General features: G+C 40.1%; 1 protein-coding gene across 42 annotated transcripts in view; it reads left to right on the forward strand.

Moving 5' to 3' along the window:
- LOC141112193 (uncharacterized) overlaps nucleotides 1–18,924 on the forward strand; it is a 114,168-nt gene that overhangs the window by 4,099 nt on the left and 91,145 nt on the right. For all 42 annotated transcript variants that reach the window (XM_073604738.1, XM_073604746.1, XM_073604754.1 and 39 more), the window contains exons 3-13: nucleotides 4,582–4,638; nucleotides 8,945–9,073; nucleotides 10,761–10,820; nucleotides 13,819–14,080; nucleotides 14,180–14,294; nucleotides 15,244–15,334; nucleotides 15,412–15,518; nucleotides 15,736–15,952; nucleotides 16,681–16,806; nucleotides 16,892–17,009; nucleotides 18,729–18,867. In XM_073604738.1, coding sequence (XP_073460839.1) covers nucleotides 4,582–4,638; nucleotides 8,945–9,073; nucleotides 10,761–10,820; nucleotides 13,819–14,080; nucleotides 14,180–14,294; nucleotides 15,244–15,334; nucleotides 15,412–15,518; nucleotides 15,736–15,952; nucleotides 16,681–16,806; nucleotides 16,892–17,009; nucleotides 18,729–18,867 — 1,421 coding nt within the window. The remainder of the gene's footprint in view (nucleotides 1–4,581; nucleotides 4,639–8,944; nucleotides 9,074–10,760; nucleotides 10,821–13,818; nucleotides 14,081–14,179; nucleotides 14,295–15,243; nucleotides 15,335–15,411; nucleotides 15,519–15,735; nucleotides 15,953–16,680; nucleotides 16,807–16,891; nucleotides 17,010–18,728; nucleotides 18,868–18,924) is intronic.

Below are 18,924 nucleotides of genomic sequence, written 5' to 3' on the forward strand. Positions count from 1 at the left end.
TGTCGCCTGCCACCAGATGTGGCTTATCACTTGCCACGTCACCTGCCACCATTTTCAGATTGTCACTTGCCACATCACCTGCCACCTTTGGCAGATTGTCACTTGCCACGTCACCTGCCACTAGATGTGGGTTGTCACTTGCAACATCACCTGGTACTAGATGTGGATTGTCACTTGCCAACTGATGTGGATTGTAACTTTTCTTTTCACTGGGTTAGCGCAGTTATATTATTGTTTGCATTTGATGTGAATTGTAACTTGCCATGCCAGCCAGTACCACCAAATGTGCATTGTCGCTGCATTGGTGGCAGGCTGGCAGCACTGGTCCATTTAGTGAGGGCAGGATAGCGGTGATGCGGGGCAGGCAGTGAGAGATGATGTCATCTCGGTGCTCACCGCCCCACCTTCAACATCGAAGCAAGGAGGGTCTGGCTGCAGAGTGGAACTCCACCAATGACAGGAATGACGTGACCTCCACTCCACCGCGCTGTGAGGGTGGAAGAGCACTGATATGTGGCGGGCAGTGAGAGATGATATAATCTCTCTGCACCTCTCTCCCACATTGAAGAGGCCCGGCTGTGAAGATCGCTGATGTGGAGCGGTTGGAGAGAGATGATGTCATCTGCTCATCCGCCCACTCACTTCTCTCTTCTCCTCCGCCTCTCTCATGCAGCCAGCCTGCCCGCCACAGGTTAGGCAGGGACCCTGCGGCAAGAGATTCGGGGCTATGGGCCCCAGATTCGGGGCTATAGCCCCAATAGCCACCCCCTATCAACGCCTCTGCTGTGAGGGATGAGCTGTGGGATAAAATAAATGTACAGTTGTTAGGTAAGAGCAGGATAGGCTTCTCTAAAGAGAAAAGTTTTAGACCCCTTTCACACTGGGTCATTTTGCAGGCGCTATTGCGCTAAAAATAGCACCTGCAAACCGACCTGAAACAGCCGCTGCTGTCTCTCCAATGTGAAAGCCCCGAGGGCTTTCACACTGGAGCGGTGTGCTAGCAGGACGGTAAAAAAAGTCCTGCTAGCAGCATCTTTGGAGCGGTGAAGGAGCAGTGTGTATACCGCTCCTCCACCGCTCCTGCCCATTGAAATCAATGGGGCACCGCGGCTATACCGCCGGCAAAGCGCCTCTGCAGAGGCGCTTTGCGGTGGTTTTTAACCCTTTTTCGGCCGGTAGCGGGGGGTAAAACCGCCCCGCTAGTGGCTGAATAGCGTCGCAAATCCAACAGTAATGCATATGCCACTTTTTCTATTTTTTATATCTGCTAAGTGCTGTAGCAAGGGTGAAAAATGTTTTGTTAGAATGTAGTCCACTTTTAGGCGATCCCTTAAGGCCCCTTTTCACACTGGGGCGGGAGGTGCGTCTGCGGTAAAGCGCCGCTATTTTTAGCACATTCTAACAACACATGTAGACCACATTCTAACAACACATTTTTAACCCTTGCTACAGCACTTAGCAGATATAAAAAATAGAAAAAGTGGCATATGCATTACTGTATATGCAGCCTGACTGGATTACTATAATTTACTATAATAAATTAAGAAGGTTCAATTGAGCTTTAAAGAAAAAATTTCCTCAAGAAACATGGAGGCTGTCATTGCTGGCTTCTCATTTGGCAGAGGATAATTGCCTTTTTTTGTTATGCTGACCTTCTTGCTTAGTACTCTCATCCATTAACCAAGAACATGTAAGCAGATATAAACTTCTGACAATTTTCTGATTTTCCTGAGTTGTACACTTTTTTTTCAGTGAGGCAGAAAATTCCAGAGCCAGAGAATCAGCAATAAACCCAGTCAATTAGCATTATTCAGGCAGTTGTCAGCAAAGGCAGCCTACATACTCCTCTCAGGAAAGGTTTACTCAGCAAAGAGCTGTTGATCTTTTTGCTCTTGCTTTTAATGGTTTGTGTACACACAAGCATTTAGAGATTACCCATGTCCTATTCTATAAATCTAAAAACCTATGCCTGTTTAAAAATAATAAAACAGAGCAAATAAGAGATATGCAACTTTTGTGTATACCATCACCTGAAAATCCATTTCTTATAATCTGTGTAAAAGTAATATAATTTTTTTTTTGTTCATGTGAGTGTCAAGTGAACAACTGGCTGTAGATTTTACATGCTGTCATACATCTAGTTTTTGGAGTATGCTTAAATGCTTCTATTAAAACACAATAAACACTCATGGAGAAATATGAACTTATAAATAGCAGAATGATGCAACAAATTACGCATCTACTCTAGGTATACTTTTCAGTGACAAGGAAAAACATGATATATGACCATTCTTCCAGAGTGCCAACCTAGTGGCTCAGTAAACCTTTACATTCAGCAAGTTGCTGTTTAAAGCACTAAAACATTAACCCCCTAAAAAACTAAATTTGTTTATAAGGTCATTAGTAAATATGACAATATTCAAAGTAATAGTTAACCTTTAAACTAACTACTTGGCTTATTAAAGTGTAAATTTAAATTAAATAAATCTGTGCATATGTCTAACATCCCAGCCTGTCAAGAAGTAGCTTCCCTTGCACTTCACCTTACTTCATTGCCAAAGCTTTAGAGCCTGTTCACACCAAAGCACAGCATGCTGCAGTGCATTCCTTCACTTGCTTTGATGACCATTGTTGTATGCTACATTAGGCAGCTCATTCCAAATAAATGGTCTACAATGCACCTCAATGCATGAAAAAATAGGTGATGTTTACATTTTTTTTGCAGATCTCTGCAATGCACAGGACACATCGGGGTTGATTTACTAACACTAGAGAGTGCAAAATCTGGTACAGCTCTGCATTGTAGCCAATCGGTTTGTAACTTCAACTTGTTCAAATACGCTTTAACAAAAAAAAAAAACCTGGAAGTTGATTGGTTTCTTTGCAGAGGTACACTAGATTTTTCACTCTCCAGTTTTAGTAAATCAAACTCCTTGTGTTGTACTGTGCTTTGGTGCAGCACATGGACATTGTGAAGGTGAATTGGGGTGCTATTCACAGCACAGCTCACTAGCACACATAATATGCATTACTGGCCATTAACAGGCATGGTGTGAACAGATATGCAAATACTTTGACAGTTAAAACAGCCTCCTTTTATATATAGATATATATATATCTATATATATATAGCTATATATAGCTATATATATATATAGCTATATATAGCTATATATATATAGATATATATATATCTATATATATATCTATATAGATCTATATATCGCTATATATATAGCTATATATAGATATCTATATAGATATATCTATATATATAGATTGATATAGATATCTATATATTATCTGTATGTTTAGCTGATTGTCTGGAGTTCAGATCTAAATGTGTGCATTTAAAAGAACAAATGATTGATTAGGTCCATCTCCACTCACTGTGCTGTGAAGGACCTGTCAGAGCCCCGCTCTCCTCTATGGGGAGATTGGATGATAACGGACCGCCTGTCTGTTTTCATCCGATACCATCCAATCCTCCAGACAGATTGGATTGAATCGCATAGCAGTGGGTGTCAGTGGACATGTCATTGCTGATATCTGCTGCTCCATAGAGGTGAATAGATTGTCTGATCAGGTCCGCCTGAAAAACTGGCGGACCTGATCGGAAAGCCCGTGTGAAAGGGGCCTTAGACAGGCGGTCCATTTTCATCCAATCTCACCCTTTGGAGGGGAGCAAGGCTCTGACTGGTCCATCTCAGCGCAGTGAGCAGAGACAAACCTGTCATCCGCCTGCTCAGCAGGGATCAGCGGAGAGATCCTCCACTGAGCAAAGCGGAGTCTGCTGGGCAGACCACCTGTGTGAAAGGGCCCTAATAGTGACGTTAATTTATGATATTTCTCCCGGCGGAGATTCTTCTGAAACATCAAGCAAAACTGTCCTGAAGACTCAATATAGCTCAGGTGAGAATATATGTGCTGTAAATCTGATCAAAGAAGTGTAATTTAGACTTCTTGAGTATTCAGCTTCTTTGTGAAAGATGGCCTGACCAACAACATTATGGCCAAATCTACAGACATATGGAATCCATAGTACAGCTCACCGGCTCACATAATATACATTACTGGACATTACCAGGCATGTTTTCACAATATCCTGCTGTGAACAGATATACAAATAATTTGACAATGAAAACAGCCCCCTTTTATATATGTATTTATACTGTATATCACGTGTATGTTTAGCTGTTTATCTGGAGTTCAGCTCTAAAGGTGACCATAGACAAAGTGATTTTCTTTCCTGCAACAACAGTCAGTGTTGATGGGGGAATCCCTTCCTCAGAGCCATTGTGGTCCCCTAGCAGCTAGCAATAATCACATGTAAAATCTGACAGGCTGGTTGTACCCAAGTTGATCGATCAATAATCTTGGGTACATTCTGCCTGCCTATACATGGTTCCTGCTGAACTGCCTGAGATTCGAACCATCTATGGCCAGCTTCAGTGTGCTCATTTTAAAGGAGACATGATTGGTTAGGTCGCATAGTGACGTTCTAACAAATCTTTGTAAGCAATAATGAGGGCAGGAAAAAAAGCAGATAAATAGTGACATTCATTTATGATGTTTTTCCAGGTGGAGATTCTTCTGGAAAATCAAGCAAAACTGTCCTGAAGGCTCAATCTAGCTCAGGTGAGAATATATGTGCTGTAAATCTGATCAAAGAAATGTAATTTAGATTTCTTGAGTATTCCACTTTTCAATGAAAATGGCCTGATCAACAACATTATGGGCAAATCTACAGAAATAGGAATGCAAAAAAAAAAAAAACAGCTCTAACAATGCGTAATACCAATGATGTTGGCATGGGCAAGGCCACAGCTTTATTAGGATAAAAAAAACACATACTTCTTCCATCATAACAGTAAACAACATTAATCACATTTTGGGCAAAACACTCTTGCTAATACAGATGATTTGTGAGCACTGAACTATTATAACCTCATCTAAATGCCCGTTCTGAATGAATATCAGTTCTAGACAGGGGCGGACTGATAACTCATGGGGCCCCCGGGCAATAGGAGATTATGGGGCCCCCAGGCAATCAGAGATTATGGGGCCACACAGTATACACACACACAGTATACAATCACACAGTATACACATACATGTACACACAGTATACACAGACAGATGTAAAAAAAACACAGATTTATACATACTGTCCCTGGTTTTACTGAGGCTGGCAACCTTGATGGGGCCCCCTAGTGGCCCAGGGCCCTCAGGCAGTGCCCGAGTCGCTCAATGGTCAGTCCGCCCCTGGTTCTAGACTAATCAAAAGCCCCAAAGGGCATGAAAACATATATTGTACAACAACTAGAGAGGTGAAACCTGCCAATAAATCTGTGGCACATAATGCACATAATGGTGTGTGTGTGTGTTGGGGGGGGGGGCAGACCTTGCCAGGAGGCTGTCAAAAGTTCAAGGTTATAAAGTCCTACACCTTCTATGCTTAGGTAAGACCCCCCCATTCTCTATCAATAAAACTGGTCAGACATAGAGCGATTTTTATTTATTATTGGGTTGCTTGGCTAAAACTGTTTTTGATATCACTTACTTGCTGATTGTTCACCAGATATTCTAGGAATATGCTTTATTTTTATGCTTATCTAGATAAAAACATTTACAAAAGTAGTGTTGTCTTTGGGGTCATGCCTGTGAATTGCTTCTGATAACCAAACACAAGAGGCATAAACAAATTAAATTTAGGTGTGAGATTACCTTGACCATTAACAGTTGGATCGGTACATAATTGCATCTATGTGGGCACAGAGCAGGCACTAAAAATAAATCATCCAAAATAGATTTGAGGACAATGGCCATGGTTTTCCTAAGATATGACCAGAGCAGGTGCATCTGCTTACAAATTGTCTCTTGCTAATATGACATAATTATGGACAGGGAGCAATAGATATCAACTTCACTTAGGCCAGTACTGCCTGGCTACATACTCATTTTTGTTTGGGAACCTAAAGTATTCTGTATCACTAGAGGAATTGCTTTTGAGATGGAGAGTATAGGAAAAAACGATTTGGTCCTGAAATGGGTTTACTATGGGGGCCCCATTACACTCATTAACCGGTTCCCGATGTACGTCGGCAGAATGGCACGGCTGGGCAAATGGGCGTACCCATACATCCCTTTGTATGCGTGCCGAGTGAGCTCCGTGAGTCGTGTCGCAGGTCCAGCGGACTCGATTGCCGCGGGGATACCCGCGATCGCCTCACGGAGAGGACGAAAGGGGAGATGCTAATGTAAACAAGCATCTCCCTGTTCTGCCTAGTAACAGTGTCACTGATCTCTGCTCCCTGTGATTGGGAGCAGAGATCAGTGATGTGTCACATGTAGCCACGCCCCCCCACAGTTAGTAACACATCCCTAGGACACACTTAACCTCTCCCTAGCCCCCTAGTGGTTAACCCCTTCACTGCCAGTGTCATTTACACAGGAATCAGTGCATTTGTATCGCACTGATTGCTGTATAAATGACAATGGTCTGTCAAAAATGTCCGATGTGCCCACCATAATGTCACGATAAAAATCACTCATCGCCGCCATTACTGGTAAAAAAAAAATTAATAATAAAAATGCCATAAAACTATCCCCTATTTTGTAAACGCTATAACTTTTGCGCAAACCAATCAATAAATGATTATTGCGATTTTTTTTTACCAAAAATATGTAGAAGAATACGTATCGGCCTAAACAGGAAAAAAAATGTTTTTTTAAATATTTTTTGGGGATATTTATTATAGCAAAAAGTAAAAAATAATGCGTTTTTTTCAAAATTGTCCCGCTTTTTTGCTTATAGCGCAAAAAATAAAAACTGCAGAGGTGATAAAATACCACTAAAAGAAAGCTCTATTTGTGGGAAAAAAATGGACGATAATTTTATTTGGGAGCCACGTCGCGCGACCACGCAATTGTCAGCTAAAGTGACGCAGTGCCGAATGGCAAAAAAACGCACTGGTCAGGAAGGGGGTAAATTCTTACGGGGCTGAAGTGGTTAAACCAAAGTCAAGTATAGCCACAGCCGGTTTGGCTGTGCAATCAGATTAGCCATAACTGTATTTGCTTTGCACCCGTCTAATGTTTTCTCAGTTGTCATACGAACAGCAGTAAGCACACAGTTCTTAGCCAAAAGTCAATAATTACATGGACAGTTTACATAATTTTCTGAGATTCTTGCTCCATACAAACCTCCCAGTGCTAGTCAACTTTTTCCAGCTAAGTAAGCAGAAACTGACAAAAAAAAACAAGATCTATCAACATATAAGCGTAAAACGTACATTGATGCCATTATGCAGCAAGGTTTAAAACCAACAAAATCTTCCAATGTGGAAACATACTACAGACCATGCAAAGCCAATATCTACACAATTGGGTAAACAACCCCATTCAGTGATGTACATAACTGCAAATAATGTTCTTTCAGTTTACGCTCACCTGTAGTTTGGTTAACTAGGTGAAGACACGGTTTCTGCACACACAGAATTTGTCGCATCATTTGAGAAGCACCATCCTACTTGATGCTGTCTATGTAGCTGTTGGATGCACATATCCGTCTGTATGCCACAGGCATGTAATGATATGATAAATGTAGAGTTTAATCCACACGGGTGACATGCCTCACATGCCACCTGAGAACTGCTGTACTGAAACACCTGTCCTGTGTGTTTTATAGCTACCATTAACGAATAACTAAAGGCGCCTGTATGATAATGTGAACAAGAACAAAATCCAGTTACTATGTGATGTACAAGCCTCATAAATTAAAGAAAGAGATGAAATTACCCTCTGTGACTGCACCATATCACACATCCCCCCCCCCCCCCAGTCTCTGCAGCTCACATTGGGAGAGTTTCAGTAACAGAGGCAGTGCTGCAAATCCAGAAAGCAGTGGGAGGACTAGGTGTGGCCAGGTGATGATTGACAAGCTACACAGTTGTGAAACAGCAGAGATAATTCTGATATCCAGACCCCTGCACCTCATCCCACTGTAATACAAGCTTCTGATAATACGTGTTGCTCGTCTTTCATCCTGATCCAATGCTTCAGTATTTTCTGGGTCAGTGTCCCAGAATATGTATGCAGATTAGAAGTCATAATTTCACTCTCACTTTCCTTGTTTTCACTCATACTTGTTTTGGGAAACTCTCTTTCAAAGTGGACCTGTTGGTCATTTTACAAGTCTGCATGCTTATGAAATCCTTACATGTCACAATATGCAGCAAAATATCATAAAAAAAATACTTATATAATTAAATAGAAGTCAGCTGAGCCTTAAGGTGGCCATAGACTGGCTGAAAGAAAAATAAAAAACTGATTCCTTGAGAAATCCATTCAGCCGCGACATTCAGAATTCACGGTCAGTGGCTGCAGTCACTGCTTGAAAACATTCTTTTGTCGACAAAAGTTGATCAAACGATCTCCTTCTGGCACTCATCGAAATTCAGTCAGCCCTTCTAAAACAAACAAATCCTGATCAATGTATGGCCAGCTTTAGAGGAACATCTTGGAAGAATTATGTCATTGGTTTGCTGCAGTCAGAAGGAGGCATTTACTCAATCTGCTCTAGTTTAGCCATGCCTGGTACTGTTGTTTAATGTAACTATGTGAAACAACATATGCTGACACAGCCCAGAACATAAGGCTACTGTGGAGGGAACATGACCTATGGTTGTGTCATTTATTGGCCAGTACCCTGGCTCTAGAACGAGAGACTGAAAAAGATGGCGCTATCCCTCCAGTGAAAGGAAGATGAAGGTATCAGGAGGTGTACTATGATCTTTTTCCAAGGTAATGAGCATATTTATAATGTTTCCAAACTACTAAGAGTTCTAATTTAATATGAATCGCCATCTTAATAAAGATACAACTGTTTTATTAAAACAGAATTTCAGTATATGGGATATATAATTCTGAATTGTTACTGCAGGTGAAGGGAACAGCCGTGAATCTCCTCTTACTGGCAATAAGCAGCAGATGTCCAAATCTGTCCAAAGTCAGGATTCCAGCGCAGCAGACAATTCTTGGTACCACAATCAGAGGAACAGTTATGATAAGAGTAAGTCATTTCAACCACCAACATCGTGGAAAAAACATCCAAATGTAATACTGCTACACACACATTTCATACCTGAATTATAGAAATGTAAAAGTCACAGACAGCATTAACACAATCAAATTTGAATGGTACTCTGCCACTCATAATCCTTGCACTGAAGGAGATCAAATAATTGCAATACACAAGGAGGATTCCTTTGTCATCTCTCACAAACATGACTCACTAGGAGCTCATATGTAGCAATACATGCTCTTAATAGTGTTAACAGGCAACCTTTTGTGAGCAGGAACACTGAGGTCTGAATCACACTTTTTCAATGCAGTACGTTAGGCTAATGGATCGCACAAGAACAGCAAAGTGTGAATGGGCCCTAAGCCCTTCATGTGCTCCTCATGGATATCATTGTGAGGACCACTTTTGAGCCTGTAATAGCAACATGGGGAAAAGGGGCAAGAATTTTTTGAGTTTTTAGGGATCATTTGCTAAGAACATTTAATAGAGCATCATCCTTTTGAAGAAAATAATACCTAGTAGCTAAGTCTATCATTTAGAAAAAATAATAAATACACCCATATTTGCAGGAAAAAAAATGTGCATGTATTACTTTCTTTCCATAAGAGCCTGGAAAGCATTGCACCTGCCATCAGTGGATGGCGGGTGCAATGCCAGGCATCTGTAGGCTCTTCCTTCAGCTCTACTTCAGTACCAAGGTATGGACTTTCAGTTGGAAAGCTGGAGGAAGTGTCAATGAACTATGGGTGTGCATGGGATTGATTTACCTTCTGGATGACACCGTTGGAATACAGCATTTTTTTTATGCTGTAATGTGTTTTTTATTCCATCTGGATGGGAGTAGCGCTACACTGTTATATTATATGAATGGACTATGAGTGTGTCGATTACCACACTTGTGTTCCATTGAGAACTACAAGCCCATATCCTGCGGTAGCAGATGGGACTTCTAGTTTATGCTTTCACAAATCTCTGTGAATGAATGTGAACCTGTGAATGCCGGCTGTGTGGGCAGATTAAAGCTGCTTAATTTGCCTGCATAAGTACAATTCTCTATGCCTGTTTTTTAAAAGATTAATAAGACTTTGAAGCAAAGAAATCATAAAGGCATATAGCATTTGAGAACTTGCAATTTCCTTCTGCAAGAAGTTTAGCCTTTACTACATATCCATCAATGTGGGAGATTTACTAAAACTGGTGCACACAGAATCTGGTGCAGCTGTGCATAATAACCAATCAGCTTCTAGGTTTTATTGTCAAAGCTTCATTGAACAAGCTGAAGTTAGATGCTGATTGGTTACTATGCGCAGCTGCACCAGATTCTCTGTGCACCAGTTTTAGTAAATCTGATTGTAAGCGATCACCTGAAATCCCAGCATAGCTAGAGAACTGATCATGGTGTGTTCTACTGCTTAGTGTGGTCAGTTTTTAATAGGAAAGCAGAGGGATTGGCAGGAACACGAGAGATTTCACACAAAGGAAGCAATACAAAGAGAACAAGATACTTTCTCATACAAGCACATGGTATAGCAGGCACATATCAGGAATATGAAGTGTTGGGGTAACAAACGCTTTAAGCAGGGTTTTATGTTTATGTTCATTTATGTATGTTAATCATTTTTAAATCATCCTTGATATCATTGTTATTAATAACCTATTGATAATCCTTTTATAGGTGCAGAGCAATCCTCCAAGGTGACCTTTATTGCACCAACAACTCCTCCTCTACTAAGAAGTAAGTAACTTTAGGTGTTTAAGAATGATTTATTCAACAGTATGCTGTATATTTTGAATAGTCTATGTGTGTAAAACAAACAGATGTGCACCACAGCAGAAAAAAAGTGACTAAACATATAAGGTTATGGCCACTGTTTCTTTCCAACCCCATTAGCACCTATAATGAAGAATAGACCTCAGCCTTTGGCGAGACCCAGAGAACTGTTCAAAAAAGGCAATACGAGTGCAAGATTAGTCACTAGTATTGCCTGTAGGCTCCTTACAGCTGATCCTTCAGTAATTTACTTACTTACTATGCCTTTATTTATACTATGGGGTTGGTTTACTAAAGGCAAATAGGTTGTTCACTTAGCAAAAACATTTTTTTGTAACTTTGTTAATGTGGTGAAATCCACTTTGCAAAGAATATCTGGTGATGTGAAAAGCAAAATAAAAAAACATAAGCTTTGCTTGCACATGACTGGATGTTGGAAGTCAGCAGATCTTCACCCCTTTCACTAAGCTATGGGGAAATCCCCTTGCACAGTGACCAGCCCATTTGCTTTTGTTAAATCACCCCCATGTCTCTGTGGGGAGGCAGCCATCTTGATATAAAAGGAGGATTTTGCTTTCTCATATCAGAGTTCCCTACTGATGACTGGGTGATGGTGGTGGTGATGGGGGGTATTTAAATAATTATTAAAAAATACTGACAGATGGGGTTTTTTTCATAACAGAAGGGACCCTATTGGTCTTTTCTGTTTTTAAATGCCTCTTCCAGCAGTTCAGACCACATTTATGGCTACCTCTGAGTACTGTGGTAAAGTGACTCCTGCATGCATGCACGGGAGTGATGTCCTCATGGTCCAGCCACCCAAGTTGCTGGAGAGCATGAACCCAGAAGGAAGACCAGGCGACAATAGAAGTGGCCAGGACCTGCTGGAATGGTGATGGTGCAGCACTAGAGGGCTAGGTTTGATAGGTAAGTCTGCCATAATGTGCTAATATGAGGTGCGTACTAGCACATTATGGCATAAACCTGCAGGGGCCCATTTTAAAAGAACATTTTTAATTGCGTTTACTACTGCTTTCAGAAGCAGCAGAAAAAGTGCAAAAAACACAGATCCACAGCAGAAGCAGGATGATTTATGAACTGTAGGTCCTCAGGTAGAACTACCTCTCCAGCATGGCTGTCTCCTGGCCTCCACTCCACCCACAGCTTGCTAGCCTTGCTGCTATCCACCACCGAGGAATCGGTTAGCAGCCCCAGTCGAGGATTTACATCTCCTCCCGGTCCCATACAAGCTGGGTCTCTACCTCTCCCCCTCTCCAATTCTGTGGATCTCGTAGGTTGCATGAGGGTTCTACCATTGCAGCAATCCCTCAACAAGACAGCCCACCCCTGGCAGCCTCCATAAGGTACCATTACAGTAGGGAGCAAGTTGTTTGTCATCTATCCACGCGAGGAGAGATTTTTTACACTATTCATTGTTTCTAATTTATGATACGGTAACAATAAATCTACATATGGTTTATCCCATGGATTTCCTCTGACAAATAAGACTATCCTGACTAGTGCTTTTTTGTGGTTGTCTTTGACTGTTTGTAATTTTTCTCACACCTCTCCTGGTGTATTCATCCACACAGCTGCTTATTGGGTTAAAGTAGGACTTCTAAATTGTTCCTAATGTTACATATGTTCCAGCTTCCTGGCGCTAGACTTTTTGTTGTTTTCACCTCTCCAGCTTGGAGAACACTAAGAAGCATGTTTGTGACATCGGCAAATTTCATGAAACTAGCTGTCACATGCAAATATACAGCTATAAGGTTACAAAACAGAAGTGCCTGGTCAAATGATTCAAGACAAAGGGTACTTTTTTTAGGGTACTTCATAGGAACAATTAACATTTCTAGATGTTTCCTTAACAGTAAATTCTCAGTAAATGCTCCCTTTTGAATTCAGTTTATTTTAGGCACCTATAATGAAGGATAAACACAAATCCTTGGCTTTTGCAATAATTTAACATCAAGGAATAACATATTATTGCATGCCCAGCTGTGTATACATAAGTAAGACAGTGTTAGTGAAAGGATATTTTTTACACAAGTGTAAAGACCTGTGATTTTTGTGCATGTTCTCCTCTGCAGGCTTTGACAGCTGTAAGTAGCTATCTGCCAACCTCCATATAACGAAAATAAGTAACCACATTGTACCATGCATGTTAAGGCAGGTCTGCATATCAAAACTCGAAATGCAGTTGTGAGAAATTTTGATCAATTAATCTCTTGACGTGCACTGCATTTTGCCCGTCAAAGTCTGGAAAGGCTTCTGAAGTTGTTACATTCAAAAAGGATATGAAACCCTCCTATGAATCCATATACAAATGAAAACACCAATTAAAACTGCTACTGCTAAAAATATATAACTCAGTATTGTGTTTTGTTTCACAACATTTTATTAGGGTTTTTTAAAGTAAGTAACAAAACCAAAAATATAAACAAATAGTAAATCAAGAGTGTTACAAATAAGATGGGGTAGCCAACCCCTTGAGTACAGAGTATCATTCAGGACCATGATTGCATATAATAGGTAAGGAGGGGGCACAACTGAACAGCCAAGGTAATATGTAAGATCAAAAAAATCTGTATAGCCCGTATAAGGGGTATAGTGGGTTAGTTAGTCCATGCTGAACAGAGTACTTAGGAGCCATGTTCCTACTTTAGAGGTTTATAAAAGGAGTTGGCGGATACAGATATAATCCAATATCTATTGTTACAGGGCCAAAAGCCCATAAAGATGATTGGGAGGTAAGAGGAATAAAAGAAAAGCAAAAACAAAACAAAAACACTATTGTGTTTTGTTTGGGGTTTCTTTTGATGTACATATTCTGTGTGCGCATGATGTCCATTGTAAAGATTTATGGTTTTACTGTTCTACTTTTTCAGTTATGCAAAATAAAAAAATGTGTATCAAAGAGAAGCATAAGTGCTAATTATAAGTATTTATCATAACACAGATGTCACATCTGCTCACAATGGACGAGTGTGCAGCACATGGGGTAACCATTACTTTAAAACCTTTGATGGTGACATCTTCCATTACCCTGGCACCTGCAACTATGTGTACGCATCAGACTGTAATGACATCTATCAGGATTTCAATATTCAAATGAGACGATCCAATGTCAATGGCCTTCCCACCATCAGCCACATTACAATGCTACTTGATGGGGTCTCTATTGAAATATCCAATGGAAAGATTACATTCAATGGAGAGCAGTAAGTGTACACTTTTTGAATATTGCTTTTCAATGAGTCAGACTTGCATCTTTGTTCCAAAATCACAACACTAAGTGACTTCCATTTGTTTATTACCAGAGTGGATCTGCCATACGCCTTCTCAGGAATCCAGATTGACAGGAATGGAATATACATCACAGTTGTGGCCAAGATGGGTCTAAATTTCATGTGGAATGAAGATGATGCAATTTTGGTAATGTTAACTAGAAAACATTTTAAAATACATGAGTAAATGCCTTTATTATTATCACTAGTCATGAATTGCTACTAAGGAACAGGAATGAGAAAATCTGCCTGGGTTCAGTTGGCAAACAGTTTTGCCAATGCTTATCAAAGTTTCTGAACTTTTCAGTGAACCCCATGGGAGGGGGCAAATCTTGGTTAATACACCCTGGTTTATTCATTCCTTCAAATTATTGGCTCTTGTGACTCATCTAACCAGGTGCAAAAGCTATTCCTTTATTATAAATGGATCCCACTGCAGTGAATAATGGCTGTGCATTAACAGTGGGAGAGGATTAAAGGGGTATACATACACCTCAGCACAATCATTTTTTTAAAATGTACAATATAGTGCAAGGCCAGGACAAGGGATGGGCAGGAGGCGTGGCTGCAGGAGTTTGTAATGTATCATACAGTGTATGTTGTGCAGGAGTCTGCAATGTACAATATAGTATTTATAGTGCAGGAGTATGTAATGTACAATATAGTGTATATAGTACAGGGATCTGACAAGTATTCCAGCATTTCTTTTAAGTTTCTCTCCATCACTCAGCTAACGTGACCCCAGCGCTGACAGATAGGCGTGGGGGGGGTGTCCTCATGGCCTGCATGATGCCGAAGAAAGTACTTCTGCACAAAACTGTTGCTTTTTGTAACAAGACAGGCTTGATCCACCTGCTAGCTTGTTAACAATTTTGGGGTAATTTAGAGCAATTTTTTAGGCAAAGAACCCCTGAAGAACTCAGATGAAATTCCAGGGTGCTGCTGCACTTTTGTTGAGAAGTGCGGGTCTAATGCACAATATAGCATATATAGTGCAGCAGTCTGTAATGTACAATATAATAAGCTAGTCACACACTGATTTTGTTTTATATTTGCATTTGACTTGAAAATCTGAACAGGTATTTCTCTTTTTTTAGCTGGAGCTGGATCCAAAGTTTGCCAATAAGACCTGTGGTTTGTGCGGTGACTTTAATGGCATTCCCATCTACAATGAATTTATTTTAAACAGTAAGCTAAAGTCTTAATTTAGGATTTGAAATATGTTACTGAGAGATGAGGCACCAAAAGTATTTCTTTCTTTGTAGATGCTGAAATGACACCCATCCAGTATGGAAACAAGCAAAAGTTGAATGGACCAACAGAAATGTGTCAAGATCTGACCATCCAGCCCCTGAACAACTGCTCAGACACTGTAAGAGCTTATCCTTATATGATATATTATGGATATTTGATAAAGGGTGCCTGAAATTTAGAATAGATTTTAGTTAAAATATATAATTATATGATTGTTCTGCAAGTGCACCTATTCTTATATGCCAACATTTGTAGCATATTCTATTTTGAAATATTCAATCAATGATGTATTAGAACACTCACTTAATTATATGTTTATTTTTTTCTCCTTACAGAGAAGAATGTGTGAAGTGATCCTAACCAGCTCACCATTTTCATCCTGCAACCGCCTTGTAGACCCCACTCAGTACATTGATGCCTGTGTACAGGATCTTTGCCGATGTGCTCAAAATGCAACTGGCTTTTGTCTTTGTAGTACCTTTACTGAGTATTCTAGGCAATGCGCCCATGCTGGTGGGACACCCAGCAACTGGAGAACTGATACACTTTGCCGTAAGTCTTCCTATTATGTGTTACTTTATTTTAGTATCTGCACCTAAAAAATCTGAGAGACACCTCTAAAAAATAGGAAGCCAGGAATGTAGCTTTAATCTGACATACATGCACTTCTCTTCTTCAAAATGTACAGCCCCCCCCCCCATATGAGCCTTATTTACAGTTCTCACACCCCATACAATAATATAGATTATAGTTTGTAACCCCCACTGCTACATAAAAAACAAGTTGCTTCTTCTCCTTCCCACATAGCAGAATTATATACAGTTTATTCTTCCCCTACCTCCACAACAGCCTTATAAGCAGTTCTCAACCCTCCACAGCAGTCATTGATAAAACCTCCCTTCAACAGCCTTATATACAGATGTACCTTCCCAGCAGTCAACTATATACTGATCAGCCATCACGTTATGGCCACTTCACTTTGTAAAAAATACCCAATCACGTGTGCAAAAAATAAAGAACTGCCTTTTTACTTAATTAAGTTATAGAAATCAGCAGAGCTGGGGAAAATGAGGGCAACTGCATTTGCAAAATGCACAGCCTTTAGTAAGTCCACCCCAAAGTGTTCCACCTGTTACCTGGAAATCAAAACTAAGGCACAAAAACATCCTACATTCCCTTCAAACAGGCTGACTTTCTATTATTTCTTTTACAATTGTTGTGAAGTTAGTAAATTAACTTGTGTGTTTTCATTGAGTAAAAGATTTTATTTTTTATTGCAGCCCTTCAGTGTAGCTATAACCTTGAATACAGAGAGTGTGGAAGTTTCTGCCCCAATACCTGTACCAACCCAGACCGTTCATCAGTTTGTGATACCCACTGCATTGATGGTTGCTTCTGTCCTGCAGGTGAATGCCTGGTTTGGTATTAGATTAAGCTTTACTTACTGAGTTAATTAATTGCATTGCTTATTGTGAGTAAATTCTTTTTTAGGGACTGTCTTTGATGACATTAACAATTCTGGCTGCATCCCTGTACAGAGGTGTTCCTGTACATACAATGGAAATGTCTATAAGTCAGGCACAGGATATACCTCGCAATGTCAATCATGGTAAGTTCTAATTTATTACATTTAGTATTTATGTATTAATCTGCCCTATTATATATAGAGCAAAATCCTAATAAGATTAAATGTATACATATATTCAGAATATATTGCTATCTATATAGTGACAAACAGCCCCATGAAGTGCAGGGATTGATCTGAGACAGGAGCCACCAAGGCCGTGGTGTCCTATCGGAAGATGGTGCTATTTTGTTTGTGTTTTTTGTTTGTGCAACAGAATAAGCCAGAGAAACAAAAGACCACCAGTGGGGTGCATTTACTAAAGACAAATAGAGTGTGCACTTTGCAAGTGCAGTTGCACACATTTTCCCCAGAGCTTAGTAAATGTGGTAAAGCTCTGCTGATTTTTATCATCCAAAGCAAAATAGTGTTTTTTTTTTCCTTGCACCTGCTTTGGTATTATTTACGAAGTAAAGCTCTACCACATCTACATTTACCAAATAAAAATAGAGCAACTTGCAAGTGCACAGTTTATTTGCAGTTATATTAGTTTCCACTCCATTGTTTTTTTGTACAGCTTCTGAAATGTACTAAGTGGGCCGAGAGATTTAAATATATAATCATATTAACTTTTCTTCCTACTACACAACCAAACATTAGGGCCTGTAAACTGTCATGCTAATTGTAGAAGGCAAGGACATGAAAGGAGGAAGCCAAAGGGGAAGGGAAGCAAGAGTTTTGGCAGTCATTGATAAATAGTAAGCTGATTGCTCCTCTGTAGGGCTTTTGGGGGTGTAGAAGTGGAAAGCTACAGGCTGAGACTGGGTTTTCTCCATAAAAGACACTACCATCAATATCTCATTTCAATAGGTAAAGGACGTATCCGTATCCTTAATGCAGACAGCAGAGTCACAAAACCAAGCCAATAAAAAACAGGGCTAGTCAAATTTCCAGGGACTACAATGCCTTACCAATCATTGAGGGATAATGTATCTAGCCAGACCACAGGTCATAAAAGTTTTATTCTGGGATTTAAACACCAACTGTTCAACCTCCATAATCGTTTTTACTTCCATCTAACAATCTGAAACAGTTGGACAATTTTCCCAATACCTAGGGATAAGGCTTTTGATGGTATTTAGTAAATGTGATTACACTATTTTTCTAAGGTTTGATGAAGGAGTGTATCACATAGTATTGAAGAGGATCACACCTAATAGGTTTGAGGGTGGTCTTCTCTAGCTAAGGTTATATGGATTCCCAATTTTGTTTATTTTACCATATGTCCAGCAAATATGTAGAAATGTACAGGACATGTGAGCATCCTCTCCAGCAACTGGGGGAGGTACCAGGAAAAACAAAGGCCAGCCAGGAACAAGTCTTCTTGTGCCACCCAAGCTAGAATGTACAACAGGATTCCTTAGTACTACTAGAGTAGACTGTAAGAATCTTAGCTTTATGGATGGTGGTAAATTCACACCCTAACTTGTTTAGCTTAATTTCCTAATGAAATAAGACAGTAGTTTGGACAGGAATTTGGATTCTGTCAGTTCGGCTTGTGGAGCCTGGCCAGGAAAAGCAAGGGTGGGATATGCAAGAAGCAGGTTAATCTGATTTGTACAAGAGACTAGCTCTGAAGCTAGCCTGACAGCTGCAAAAGTTGTTTTTAAGTTGGATTTACCTCTATGTTGGAAAGATTCCTGTACGACCTTAACCAGACATTTTATAATACTATTTTGATAACATTTATGTTATTCTTTTTAGCACCTGTTTTCAAGGAAGATGGAGCTGTGTGGAAAACAACTGTCCAGGAATCTGTGCAATTGAGGGAGGTTCTCATATCACCTCTTTTGATTCCACCCGTTATAACTTCTTTGGTGATTGCTCATATGTGCTGTCTAAGGTATGTAAAGTAACCACTATGATGCAAAGGGGTTTATTTACTAAAGGCAAATCCACT

Source organism: Aquarana catesbeiana, linkage group LG11 (assembly GCF_042186555.1).
Source record: "Aquarana catesbeiana isolate 2022-GZ linkage group LG11, ASM4218655v1, whole genome shotgun sequence".
Classification (NCBI taxonomy): domain Eukaryota; kingdom Metazoa; phylum Chordata; class Amphibia; order Anura; family Ranidae; genus Aquarana; species Aquarana catesbeiana.